Raw genomic sequence first — 14,630 nt, 5'->3', positions numbered from 1 at the left:
GAACAACCCAGCCCATAGGCTTCTCTTCGAGGCTCGCGCACATCATCGAAGTCCAACGTGACCTCTAGGCCTATATATCTTTAACAAATTTCGTGTTGCAATTACCGGCCCGGGAAGTAATTGAGGCCGCTTTTAATAAATAGGCCATCGGTGTATAAACCTGCCTCTTGATTTTGAGTGTTCGGCAGCAAACATGGACACTACCTCTCTTCTCGTTATCCTTTCGCTGATTCTTCTCGGGTATCTCTACCTCAGAAGGAGGAAGCTCCACGCCAACCTTCCCCCGGGACCCTGGAGTGTACCGATTTTCGGAAGTCTGCCTTTCTTGGGTAAGTCACTCAATAACCCAGACCTCCTAGCCTGTGTGCTCCGTTTTCTTTGGGAAACCGCCGTGCCTGGGCCTCGGACACGGTTATTATAGTGGCGTTATGGAGAGCCGAAGGCTGTGTATCAATGGGTGATATGAATAAAGACTAGCAAATGCTTTTACTCCGGTTTTGTACAGGAAGGCCTAGTGTAAATGTACATGGAGATTTAGATAAAAGCATTTGCTGGTCTTTATTCATATCACCCAATATTCCCGAGGCAGTCCATTTCGTCATCCTAATTGGTTCTTCTCATGTATATATTGGGCGATAGGACGAGGCCAGTCCACTGCGTCCGGAATGTACGCCCTCGACTCTCCTGGTACCGGTTGTTTTCAATATACTCCGCCACTCGCCCGTAGGAGCAAAAAACGCCCGATCATACGAAAGTTTGAAGTTTGAAGTGACCTGGAGCGACTTCAAACTTCAAACTTTAACGTTGAAGTTTGAGGTTTGAAGTGACCTGGAGCGACTTCAAACTTCAAACTTTAACGTTGAAGTTTGAGGTTTGAACTTCAAACTTTAACGTTGAAGTTTGAAGTGACCTGGAGTTAACTCAAACTTCAATCATTGTTCAGGCACCATGATCAGAAGGTTGTGTGTTGGATTCCAACGTACTTTGTGAAGTTACCACCACCACTAACTCTGGTCGAATGAAAAAATGAGATAAGATAAGGGCAGGTCTACTACAGGTTTGTCAGTCGACCAAATAAATACTAATCTATGACTATCTAAAAATTTATTGGAGTTTGAAGTTTGAATGGTCCTTCTGAGCTCTCGTACAATCATGTTCCCTGGCACTGGCGCCTCTCGATATTTTTGTATACAACAGGAGTCAAAATAGCCTGATGTCAGGATGCGTCATTATTTGCATGCTGGCAAAATTTTATCTACTACTCAACAGGACCTTCAGGCCAGAGCTCTCTATTAAATACTTTATTAAGTGGACATTGCTCTTCATAAGTTTCACCTTTTCTCAGAAAATGAGACCCTTTCACTCATGGTATAACCGAGAATCATCTACATGTATATCATAATACTATAAGGTGGCTCGATAAAGTGCCATTTGGGGGTAGTGTTACGTCTCGAAATTTTGCACGTTTGCAGGTGATATGTTATCCTGATGCAACGTTATGTTTATTTTCGGAAATTTACTTCAGCGGAGCAGTAATGAGGGATTTTTGATCGGACACTGTCAATTCTCCTTACCACTCACAGAAGCCAAGTCATTGCTGTTTAGTTATGCAGGGGCTTAATCAATTACCTGCACTCCCTGTAGGGTGGCTAACATTACCTGTTGAACAGCTGGCTGTAGGGGGATGATTGGAACAGCCTGTACCTGTTGACCTGCTGAACTAAGGTTAATGTTATTTTCAATCCACGATTGCAGGTCACCTGATGTTCGAGATTTCGCGGGGAAAGAAATTGTAAACAAACGTATGTGTGCAGTTCAAATGTAAACAAAAATGTATTTTTGGTACTTTCGGTTGCTGGACTTGGGTTTTCCCGCAGTAAGGAGCTGGGGTCAAATTGGTGGTCTATTGTTTATGGATGCTGTGTTAGCCAGAGCTAGCCCTTGATAATGAAGGTTACCATGGTCTGTTTATGTGCTCACCGCAGCTTTCAATACTTGATCTGAAGAGGCGCGCTGAACCTGAAATGGCCTTATCAAGGAGCTGCTCACGGTGCTGAACTTCTAGCTTGCCTGTCGAGTAAGTGCCTTGCCCGAGACCTGGCTACATGTAGGAGGAGCACGCATTTTAAAGTTATAGTAGTGACAGTGCAATTGGTTCGAGCCATTTGGAGGCCGACATGTGAATGCCTATCTGGGTACTCCTTCTTCTCCGTATAAAAAGGGGCATTGCTGACTAAGGAACGAGGCATTGCCTCATCATCTCTATCGGACCAACTGATATACTTTTATATACACGCATACAGCACGCCACAGCTAGGTCCGAGTCTGTGGACAAATGGTTGGTTTAATTTGTCTCTTCGATATGGCTCCTTTGATATTGCATTAGATTTTCATTGCAATTCAATCTATTCAAGGTATAGCCCATTTGAACCTGCCTGCGCCACGGGTACAATGCTAGTATATATACATGTATATATATAAGGGGATTCTTGGTATAACTTTTGACCTTAAAAATAAACTCGTTCTTTGATGGGATCATCTACTTTACCACTGACACAAACACCACCACTAAACTCATTCGCAAACTCTGTAAAATACTACCCGTACAACCACACACAGGCATTAGTGAAGAATAATTCGAGGGACTTTCTTTCCGTTTGCACCACACACCCATGCACTGTGTAAACGATGTACAGCTAATGTACGGCGGTCACGTCAATCACGTGACCATCTGACACTCAGCTATGTGATTTTCTAAATTTAGCATATGCCGCCATTGCGAAAATTATTGGTTGACGATACAATGGCCTGATTGGTTGGCTAGCCTTGTGACGTCAAACTGTGACGTCAAACCTGTTTTTCATCATGGCTTAAACTTAAATGCACTTGGGTTGGAATTCCTGGTCGTTTTCATGCTAGCACATAGGCTAGGTGTACAGCGTAGCGGATCGAGGCGATATAATGGGCTACTCCCGATCTCCTTGCAGGTAAAGACCTCCGAAAGGAGGCGCTGCGGATGTCCAAGGAATTCAACTCTGACCTCATTACGATCAGTCTGGGACAACAACTCTGCATACTACTCAATTCATTCGATTCGATAAAGGCGGTGCTGTCAGGCGAGGATTTCTTGGACAGACCCAACATCGTCTTCTTCCTGTCTCTCAACAAAAAAGGTAGAGTTCAAATGCCCAAGTCAATGCAAAACTCCTATACACCAATCAGGCCAAAGTCCATATAAGTAGGCACTATTATTACTCATTTTCGGGAGCATTAGTATAATTTGCACAAATGCAGCTCCGGACATTAACCCCTGATTTCCTCAGGATGGCGTAGCCATTATTCCCATGAGAATTCGGTGCTGATGACGGGAACAAGGCTGATGTAACCCATGCCACAGGCAGAAATGACGCACAGATAACGTTCACGTGAGGTGGCGCTGCGATCGCCCAGGTTCACACCCTACTCCCTCTTGATACTTGAGCTATGTTTTTTGAGTCGTCTTTTACACACTCCAGGCATTGGCAGCGCTGATGGCCAACTATGGAAAGAACATCGCCGGCTCTCGCTCTCGGTGCTACGAGATATGGGCATGGGCAAGATGGCCGCCGAAGAAAAAATCGAAGAGGAAATCCATCAACTCATTGACGAAATTGGGAAGAAGGGAGGCAGGAGTTTCGAGATCGGTCCATTACTAACCATGGCGACTGCGAACATAATCTTGGCGACTTTGGTTGGCCAGAGGTATGACTATGAGGATCCGGAATTTCTATATTTCGTCACGCGATTCAAAGAAAACCTCGCTCTGTTGCCAAACGAATCCTTGCTGAGTATATTTCCGTCATTGCGCCACATACCGGGAGACCTCTTCAACTATGCCACGATCAAGAAGAACATTCGGTCCGCGCAGGGCTTTGCGGTGAAACACATCAACGAGCACAAGAAGCGCTTTGATCCTGATAATATTGCTGATTTCCTCGATGCATACATTGCTGAGAAAGAAAAGCAGGACAAGAAGGATCCAAACAACACATTTACAGGTCAGTATCGTAAAAAAAGAAAATGAACTAATGAATAAATTAGGTGAGAATGTGTTCAAGTGGCGACATGTTGCTAGGCGTGTTCACACCACACTGCATATGAAGGCGACCTTATGATTGGTTGGCATCCTGCCAAATTTCATTGTGGTTGTCGCGCGCGAACATCGGAAAAATAAATGACTTGTGGTTCAGGGGGAGAGACGAGGCTGGTCCATGGCTTCCGGTGTTTACCATAACCGTAAGCAAAGATGGACACCGCCTCTTTTCTCGTCATCCTTTCGCTGATTCTTCTCGGTTATCTCTACCTAAGAAGGAGGAAGCTCTACGCCAACCTTCCCCCGGGACCCTGGAGTGTACCCGTTCTCGGAAGTCCTTTCTTGGGTAAGTCACTCGACTTAGTAGTGTCTTTAGTAGCGCCCGTTCCAAATGTCCTGTTCACAGGTGCTATTACAAAAAGTAACCTACTCTTTATAGAGCAGGGTCTTTAGTCCTGTCGTGAAACTAGCCACAGAATCGCGAGCTGACAAAGCGATTGGTAGTTGCTTCTCTTGCCACTATGTTCGAAATGTTCGGCAATACCGATCTTCTCTACCCCTATTGGAAGCGTCGATCATCAAAATATTTCCCATCGGTAAAAGAAATACTCTTGCACATTGGCATTGAAAAGTTGCTACGTTTTTTCTTTCTCCAGATGAGCAGCTGAAGACTGTCTTTAGCGACCTCTTCGGGGCCGGAAGCGAGACTACCGCCACCACTCTAGAATGGGCGATACTACTCATGGTCACTCATCCTGAAATACAGCGGAAGATCCAATCAGAAATCGACGATGCCATCGGAGACGAACGATTCCCGACCATGAAGGACCGCCGAAGTCTTCCTTTCACCGAAGCCGCTGTGCTCGAAATACAACGTTTCGCCACAATTGCGGGCTTCGGTCTTCCGCACTGCAACCTGTTCCGAGATGTATCATTCCAGAATTTCACAATCCCCAAAGGCACCATGATGATGCCAAATATCTGGGCCGTACACAGGGACCCGAAGATTTGGAAGAACCCTGATGCTTTCGATCCCAGCAACTTCCTGGATGACAAAGGTGGAGTTCTTCACAAACCCGAACTCATACCTTTTGCTATCGGTAAGCACAAATGAAAATGCGACAGTACATGAACAATCCCCAAAAAGCTACTATATTCTCTCAAAAACTGAACATGGAAGGCGTACGGCTAAGTGTACAGTGACAGACTCCATGCCACGAATTCGAATCTTGTTGGCGTGGGATTATTCGCAATAGCTGGCAAATAACATACTGTACACCACCGGTGTCTGGCACTTGTTTGTGCTGGCCGAATTATCATCCAATGCCTGAATGAAAAGTTGTTTATTTGCGTTCTTTTAAGCCGGTGTAGAAGAAGAAATTTCCCCCTCGAAAAAGTGTCCGTTCCTATTTTATTCTGACGTATATGGCTCTATAGAGGCCGTGGCCGTCAAAACATGTTGCTTAGAGATTGGAGCGCTTAAAAGAATCATTTGATCCCGGACATTATTTCATAGGACATTTCAAACTTCTACACCGGGCGATGGTTTCTTTTAGGTCAGCGCCAATGCTGAGTTATTTCCTGGACGTCGCCGATGTTTTTTTTGGTATTCATGATCATCTGATTTCTTTCAGGTCGGAATCAATGCCGAATTATTTCGTAGTGTTTATAATAGTAGTGTTAGAATCTGCATTTTGTTAAGGCCGGCGCCACCTGTAGGGGTCTAAGTTGATCCTGACGTTGAAACATAGTTAGATTAGTTTCCAAACGAGGCACCAGGCGCCTCGGATGGTGGGGTTGGGGTACCTGTGTACCTTCTACACGAGACCAACATAGTTTGGGGCCAACAACGGTCACCGCCGTGGACGAATCGTTTCATTGTGTTTATAATTATCTGATTTCTTTTAGGTCGGCGTCAATGCCCAGGCGAAGGACTTGCGAAAATGGAGATATTTCTCGTCTTGGTGGCGCTTCTTCAGAGGTTTACGTTTACGAAACCAGAGGGCGCTGCAACTCCAAGTCTTGAAGGGGTGTTCGGTGTGACGAACGCGCCAGCCCCTTTTGAGATTTACGTGAGGCCGAGATCGACGGGCTAACCATTGACTCTCAGAGTGATGGGCGATCGTATAATGAAGATGCCGCGTGATTTTTTAGTCACACTGTATACTTTTCAGAATAAAGCTGATAGTGATTTTCAGGATAAGATAGTTTGCAGGGTGATTGATATATAATATACATGTATATACTATAAAAACCAAGTTTTAGCAAATTCGTATGCATAGCCTAATAACTGCACTACTGCGTTCTAAATAACTGCATTTCAATTTCCTTGCACCACAGTGATTTCGGATGGCGTGCTCTTTTGATATGACGATGTTCAGACTTTTAACCATTTTGGTTAACCTCGGTTTCCCGGACGAGGTCAAGGTCAATGGTCGAATTAATTTTTTGTGACTGGGTGGCAGAAATCGATCCTTTCATGACTAACAAGTATAAAGTTCACGGTAAGCTAAGGCCGCTGGGGTCAAAGGGTACTTTTCCAGAACGCAACCGACTGTGGCCAAGTCAAGGGCCTAGGATAGGGTCATTGTGTTGTGTTTCAATGGAAATTCTTTTTAAAACATTGTCCTTATGCAATTGCACGCAAGTTTAGTCGGTCGAGAGAGTATAAAATGACCTCCCTTCCAATACATTTCATCCGTTTGCACGCCCACCAAGCCGACGGTATGGACGCGTTGCCGAAAAGATGCCGGAGTTACTCCGTTCAAGAGAAACTGAAGTACCTAGACGACTTCGAGGCTGCACTTGTGGCTGGAATGTTCGCACCATGAAACAGTTTGCAGCTAACTACAACATTCCGTATGGGACTATACGCTATTGGAACCGATTCGATATGGAACAGAAGCTTGAAAACGGCCACAAACCGAGCTCCCGGAAGTGCAAAGCAAAGAACGTGGGCACGTGGATGGTAGTGGAGAATGAACTGTTTGAATGGTACGACGGTGTCCGTGGTAGAAGAATTCCTGTCTCCGTGAAAGACCTCAGGCAAAAGGGACTGGAACTGTTCCAAGCGTGGTGGCAAGAACTAGACGAGGCGGATAGGGAGGACATTACAAACACCAAGCCAATCGGGCATGAATTCCGAGCATCTTGCGGATGGGCCGATGGGTTCAAAAAGAGGAATTGCATTTCGTACAGAAAGGTGAATAAAAACACTACCCAGTTACCGGTTGATGCCGCTGACCGTTGTGAACGCTTTCGAAATAACGTTACCGATTCCATTGACCGATTTGGGCTGGAGATGCGATTTGTCATAAACGCTGATCAGACTTTCTTTCTCTTCGATATGCGACCAATGTATACGTGCGCGAGAACGGGCACCCAAGTCGTAGACGTAAGGACATCACGATCGAACACGAAGCTGGGCTGCACCGTAACATTATGCATCTTCGCGAACGGCGGGAAAGCCAAAGCCCATATCACCTTTCCTAGGTGGGGATTCGTCCGTCAGTTGGATGCTTTAGAGGACAACGACCTGCCTGACAACGTTTGCGTCTCTTCATCACCCACAGGATGGGTTAGGGAGGAAACCATACACAATTGGACCGATAACGTTCCGGACCCATACCTTGATGAACAACACTGTGAACAGTTCCTTTTGATTCTGGACATGTTTCGAGTCCATAGGACAGAGCCTTTCTGTAACCGACTGATAGAAACAGGAGGCATCTTAGATTACGTACCGTCCTGCTGTACAAGCCTAGCCCAGCCTCTAGACGTCACAGTTATGAAAAGCTTCAAATGCCACGCACGACAGGAATGGAAGACGTGGAAAGTTGCGAATACCAACGACGATGGGCAGTGTGAGAAAATTACTTTGCGCCAGATCGTACAGATAATTTCGTTGGCATGGAATAGGGTCAGTGAGCAGGTTATTCACAATGGCTTCGAGAAAGCGCTGCGACCGCAACAGATTGAAGGTGGACAACAGCCAATAGGAGAGGATGAAAACGTCGATGGCATGGAGTTTTATGATGTTCTTGACTACCAAGAACTGTAACAGTTCAGTCTCCCAATTCTGAGGACTTCACCAATGAATTTGGACTGTTTCCTTTGAGAATTAAAGATGTTATTAGGGAACACATCCAAAATACGTTTACGTTTGAAATGATGGAGCATCATTTTGGCAAACTTTCTTCAGAAATCCATACTTTGTCACTGAGGCACTTGCTATCGCCATTCCCCTCAACTACGTCCCGATCAACTGGTTCAGTGTTTTACAGAACACCCTGTATACCTCTTCAATGAAAACCAAGTAGGCAGGCTTTTAAATACCCCACGAAATCGATCTGACTAACAGGTGACATTGACCGCTAGAAAGTGACCAGGCGTGCAACAGCGAGCGATTGGTCGGTCATTGTGGCGCGAAAACTAGACTTACTGTCCTAGAACCGATTCAAGGTTATCTCCATATGATACCGGCCCGGGTAGTAATTGAGGCCGCTTTTAATAAATAGGCCATCGGTGTATAAACCTGTCTGTTGATTTTGAGTGTTTGGCAGCAGACATGGACACCGCCTCTTTTCTCGTCGTCCTTTCGCTGATTCTTCTCGGGTATCTCTACCTCAGAAGGAGGAAGCTCTACGCCAACCTTCCCCCGGGACCCTGGAGTGTACCGATTCTCGGAAGTCTGCCTTTCTTGGGTAAGTCACTCAATAACCCAGACCTCCTAGATGGGCTAGAAACGTGTCACTTTAAACAAATGCTAAACCAAGGTGTAGAAATTCGAAATGTTTGAGGATAGATTGTACACGGAACTTTTTCAGGGGGATACATGTATATTCAACTTCTACACTGGCTCATTATACATGTAGTTTGAATGCTCCTCTCGATCTAGACCAATACTTCGCCCCCAAAAGGGACGAAGTGCGATGTTCCTATTGTGAAACTCATTTGTTGACGAAACAATGGCCTGATTGGTTGGCCAGCCTTGTGACGTCCAACTGTGACGTCAAACCTGTTTTTCATCATGGCTTAAACTTAAATGCCTTTGGGTTGGAATTCCTGGTTTTTTTCGAGGTAGCACATAGGCTAGGTACAGCGTAGCGGATCGAGGCTATAATATGTAAAGTCAAGAACTTAGTGAGCCCCCCTTTAGGTCGGGGGAGCTCCCCCGAACCCCCCTACGAGCATATGTTAAGTGCAAGCTCTAACAACTACAGCTGTTACAATGGGGGGACACCCCCCAAACCCCCCTCCGTCGACATAGGTTTTTACCAGTGCGTTGGGGGGAAGCTCCCCCCAAACCCCCCCGGTGAACAGTCAACTAGCCCTTCTGTGTCATACTGCTGGGGGGGGGGGGGTGCGATGGGACCTGCATCCATATAGTTCCTTCCGACACATTTTTGTTTTGGTAATGTAATACATTGTGATTGACCTTATTCACGGGAATCGGGCGTTTCCAGTGATATACGACACAAATGGGTTGTCCTCATGCATTCACTTTCGAAAGGCATTTTAAAATAGATGTTACGTCCTGTTAATGGGGCACGTCATCATCGCGTACATTTGGGAAAAACTCCCTAACGAGACCGGAGCAGACGGCTGAAAGTAGTTTAATTATTGGCCGCTAGGGTACAGAATGTACGTCGCTCACCCGAATTTTTCACGCAACTATAGCTAAATAGAGCTAGTTCTAGTTTGTGATTCAATTTGATACTTCAGATTTGGGCAGTAGACCAATATAACTTAGTCGTCAGTGTGGTTTTAAGCTGGAAAAACGTATTTGTTTTTCTTAAAGTGCCTTTTTTGGACGGGTGTGTGCGATTGTTTTGTTTTTATGTCACGTGACCTCGATCATGTCGACACAAAATTGAAATAAACCACCCTTTTCTGTCATTATTTAGGACGGATATTTCTCTGATAAAAATATTAATATAATTGGCCAATTTCTTAGGCATATGATGTAGCGAATTCCCATGAAGATTTAAATTAATTTCAACCAATGGGATAGCAACCACCACCGGAAGATCGCGGAGAAATCGGTAAACTCAACGGAGTTAATTCAGAAAAATACCAAAAAAAATTGTTTGTAGGATATACAATCTCTCTTTATTTCTCATCATTCATTTACATTATCTACTCCCGCACACACGTGTATCTTAAGAGCCCCTCCTAAAGGGGGGCTTATAATGGGCTACTTCGAATCTACTTCGCAGGTAAACACCTCCGAATGGAGGCGATGCAGATGTCCAAGGAATTCAACTCTGACCTCATTACGATCAGTCTGGGACAACAACTTATGTTATGTTATGTTATGTTGGACAGACCCAACATCGTCTTCTTCCTGTATCTCAACAAAAAAGGTAGAGTTAAAATGCCCAAGTCAATGCAGAACTCCTATACACCAATCGGGCCCCAGTCCATATAAGTAGGCACTATAATTACTCATTTTCGGGAGCATTAGTATAATTTGCACAAATGCAGCGCCGGACATTAACCCCTGATTTCCTCAGGATGGCGTAGCCATTATTCCCATGAGAATTCGGTGCTGATGACGGGAACAAGGCTGATGTAACCCGTGCCACAGGCAGAAATGACGCACAGATAACGTTCACGTAAGGTGGCGCTGCGATCGCCCAGGTTCACACTCTACTCCCTCTTAATACTTGAGCTATGTTTTTTGAGTCGTCTTTTACACACTCCAGGTATTGGCAGCGCTGATGGCCAACTATGGAAAGAACATCGCCGGCTCTCGCTCTCGGTGCTACGAGATATGGGCATGGGCAAGATGGCCGCCGAAGAGAAAATCGAAGAGGAAATCCATCAACTCATCGACGAAATTGGGAAGAAGGGAGGCAGGAGTTTCGAGATCGGTCCATTACTAAGCATGGCGACTGCGAACATAATCTTGGCGATTTTGGCTGGCCAGAGGTATGACTATGAGGATCCGGAAGTTCTATATTTCGTCACGCGATTCAAAGAAAACCTCACTCTGATGCCGAGCGAATCCTTGCTGAGTATATTTCCGTCATTGCGCCACATACCGGGAGACCTCTTCGACTATGCCACGATCAAGAAGAACGTTCGGGCCATGCAGGGCTTTGCGGTGAAACACATCAACGAGCACAAGAAGCGCTTTGATCCTGATAATATTGCTGATTTCCTCGATGCCTACATTGCTGAGAAAGAAAAGCAGGACAAGAAGGATCCAAACAACACATTTACAGGTCAGTATCGTAAAAAAAAGAAAATGAACCAATGAATAAATTAGGTGAGAATGTGTTCAAGTGGCGACATGTTGCTAGGCGTGTTCACACCACACTGCATATGAAAGCGACCTTATGATTGGTTGGCATCCTGCCAAATTTCATTGTGGTTGTCGCGCGCGAACATCGGAAAAATAAATGACTTGTGGTTCAGGGGGAGAGACGAGGCAGGTCCACAGCTTCCGGTGTTTACCATAAACTCAAGTAAGTAAATTAATCAGTAAGTAGTGTCTTTAGTAGCGCCCGTTCCAAATGTCCTGCTCACAGGTGCTAATACAAAAAGGAACCTACTCTTTATAGAGCAGGGTCTTTAGTCCTGTCGTGAAACTGGCTACAGCATCACTAGCTGACAAAGCGATTGGTAGTTGCTACTCTTGCCACTATGTTCGAAATGGTCGGCAATACCGATCTTCTCTGCCCCTATTGGAAGCGTCGATCATCAAAATATTTCCCATCGGTAAAAGAAATACTCTTGCACATTGGCATTGAAAAGTTGCTACGTTTTTTCTTTCTCCAGATGAGCAACTGAAGAATGTTATCTTCGAACTCTTCGGGGCCGGAAGCGACACTACCGCCACCACTCTAGAATGGGCGATACTACTCATGGTCACTCATCCTGAAATACAGCGGAAGATCCAATTCCGAGATGTATCGTTCCAGAATTTCACAATCCTCAAAGGCACCATAATGATGCCAAATATCTGGGCCGTACACAGGGACCCTAAGATTTGGAAGAACCCTGATGCTTTCGATCCCAGCAACTTCCTGGATGACAAAGGTGGAGTTGTTCGCAAACCCGAACTCATACCTTTTGCTATCGGTAAGCACAAATGAAAATGCGACAGTACATGAACAATCCCAAAAAAGCTACTATATTCTCTCAAAAACTGAACATGGAAGGCGTACGGCTAAGTGTACAGTGACAGACTCCATGCCACGAATTCGAATCTTGTTGGCGTGGGATTATTCGCAATAGCTGGCAAATAACATACTGTACACCACCGGTGTCTGGCACTTGTTTGTGCTGGCCGAATTATCATCCAATGCCTGAATGAAAAGTTGTTTATTTGCGTTCTTTTAAGCCGGTGTAGAAGAAGAAATTTCCCCCTCGAAAAAGTGTCCGTTCCTATTTTATTCTGACGTATATGGCTCTATAGAGGCCGTGGCCGTCAAAACATGTTGCTTAGAGATTGGAGCGCTTAAAAGAATCATTTGATCCCGGACATTATTTCATAGGACATTTCAAACTTCTACACCGGGCGATGGTTTCTTTCAGGTCAGCGCCAATGCTGAGTTATTTCCTGGACGTCGCCGATGTTTTTTTTGGTATTCATGATCATCTGATTTCTTTCAGGTCGGAATCAATGCCGAATTATTTCGTAGTGTTTATAATAGTAGTGTTAGAATCTGCATTTTGTTAAGGCCGGCGCCACCTGTAGGGGTCTAAGTTGATCCCGACGTTGAAACCCAGTTAGATTAGTTTCCAAACAAGGCACCAGGCGCCTCGGTTGGGGGTACCTGCCTTCTACACGAGACCAACATAGTTTGGGGCCAACAACGGTCACCGCCGTGGACGAATCGTTTCATTGTGTTTATAATTATCTGATTTCTTTTAGGTCGGCGTCAATGCCCAGGCGAAGGACTTTCGAAAATGGAGATATTTCTCGTCTTGGTGGCGCTTCTTCAGAGGTTTACGTTTACGAAACCAGAGGGCGCTGCACCTCCAAGTCTTGAAGGGGTGTTCGGTGTGACGAACGTGCCAGCCCCATTTGAGATGTGCGTGAGGCCGAGATCGACGGGCTAACCATTGACTCTCAGAGTGATGGGCGATCGTATAATGAAGATGCCGCGTGATTTTTTAGTCACACTGTATACTTTTCAGAATAAAGCTGATAGTGATTTTCGAAATAAAAGATAGTTTGCAGGGTGATTGATATATAATATACATGTATATACTATAAAAACCAAGTTTTAGCAAATTCGTATGCATAGCCTAATAACTGCACTACTGGGTAAACTGCATTTCAATTTCCTTGGACGACAGTGATTTCGGATGGCGTGCTCTTTTGATATGACGATGTTCAGACTTTTAACCATTTTGGTTAACCTCGGTTTCCCGGACGAGGTCAAGGTCAATGGTCGAATTAATTTTTTGTGACTGGGTGGCAGAAATTGATCCTTTCATGACTGACAAGTATGAAGTTCACGGTAAGCTAAGGCCGCTGGGGTCAAAGGGTACTTTTCCAGAACGCAACCGACTGTGGCCAAGTCAAGGGCCTAGGATAGGGTCATTGTGTTGTGTTTCAATGGAAATTCTTTTTAAAACATTGTCCTTATGCAATTGCACGCAAGTTTAGTCGGTCGAGAGAATATAAAATGACCTCCCTTCCAATACATTTCATCCGTTTGCACGCCCACCAAGCCGACGGTATGGACGCGTTGCCGAAAAGATGCCGGAGTTACTCCGTTCAAGAGAAACTGAAGTACCTAGACGACTTCGAGGCTGCACTTGTGGCTGGAACTGTTCGCACCATGAAACAGTTTGCAGCTAACTACAACATTCCGTATGGGACAATACGCTATTGGAACCGATTCGATATGGAACAGAAGCTTGAAAACGGCCACAAACCGAGCTCCCGGAAGTGCAAAGCAAAGAACGTGGGCACGTGGATGGTAGTGGAGAATGAACTGTTTGAATGGTACGACGGTGTCCGTGGTAGAAGAATTCCTGTCTCCGTGAAAGACCTCAGGCAAAAGGGACTGGAACTGTTCCAAGCGTGGTGGCAAGAACTAGACGAGGCGGATAGGGAGGACATTGCGAACACCAAGCCAATCAGGCATGAATTCCGAGCATCTTGCGGATGGGCCGATGGGTTCAAAAAGAGGAATAGCATTGCGTACAGAAAGGTGAATAAAAACACTACCCAGTTACCGGTTGATGCCGCGGACCGTTGTGAACGCTTTCGAATAACGTTACCGATTCCATTGACCGATTTGGGCTGGAGATGCGATTTGTCATAAACGCTGATCAGACTTTCTTTCTCTTCGATATGCGACCAATGTATACGTGCGCGAGAACGGGCACCCAAGTCGTAGACGTAAGGACATCACGATCGAACACGAAGCTGGGCTGCACCGTAACATTATGCATCTTCGCGAACGGCGGGAAAGCCAAAGCCCATATCACCTTTCCTAGGCGGGGATTCGTCCGTCAGTTGGATGCTTTAGAGGACAACGACCTGCCTGACAACGTTTGCGTCTCTTCATCACCCACAGGATGGGTTAGGGAG

General features: G+C 45.4%; 1 protein-coding gene across 2 annotated transcripts; it reads left to right on the top strand.

Moving 5' to 3' along the window:
• The first annotated feature begins 153 nt into the window (after window positions 1-153).
• On the top strand, window positions 154-13,282 carry LOC135502253 (cytochrome P450 2C3-like). Of its 2 annotated transcripts, XM_064794914.1 has the most exons (7): window positions 154-329; window positions 2,988-3,173; window positions 3,516-4,037; window positions 10,291-10,437; window positions 10,780-11,301; window positions 11,858-12,160; window positions 12,957-13,282. In XM_064794914.1, the coding sequence occupies exons 1-7, from the start codon at window positions 194-196 to the stop codon at window positions 13,142-13,144; spliced, it is 2,004 nt and encodes a 667-aa protein (XP_064650984.1). In that variant the 5' UTR covers window positions 154-193; the 3' UTR covers window positions 13,145-13,282. The 2 variants fall into 2 exon arrangements, with proteins under 2 accessions (XP_064650984.1, XP_064650985.1); XM_064794915.1 differs by lacking the exon at window positions 10,291-10,437 and having other exon boundaries at window positions 12,957-13,281.
• Window positions 13,283-14,630: the final 1,348 nt, after the last annotated feature.

This window comes from Lineus longissimus, chromosome 18, assembly GCF_910592395.1.
Source record: "Lineus longissimus chromosome 18, tnLinLong1.2, whole genome shotgun sequence".
Classification (NCBI taxonomy): Eukaryota; Metazoa; Nemertea; class Pilidiophora; order Heteronemertea; family Lineidae; genus Lineus; species Lineus longissimus.
Note: the sequence above shows the minus strand (reverse complement) of the source record. Positions and strands in the feature narration are given on the sequence as shown.

Excerpts from the sequence above, each read along its gene's own strand:
- LOC135502253 (XM_064794914.1), top strand. The coding sequence starts at position 194 with ATGGACACTACCTCTCTTCTCGTTATCCTTTCGCTGATTCTTCTCGGG. Across the intron at positions 4,038-10,290 it reads TCCAAACAACACATTTACAG|GTAAACACCTCCGAATGGAG; the intron begins GTCAGTATCGTA and ends TCTACTTCGCAG. Across the intron at positions 11,302-11,857 it reads TCCAAACAACACATTTACAG|ATGAGCAACTGAAGAATGTT; the intron begins GTCAGTATCGTA and ends TTCTTTCTCCAG.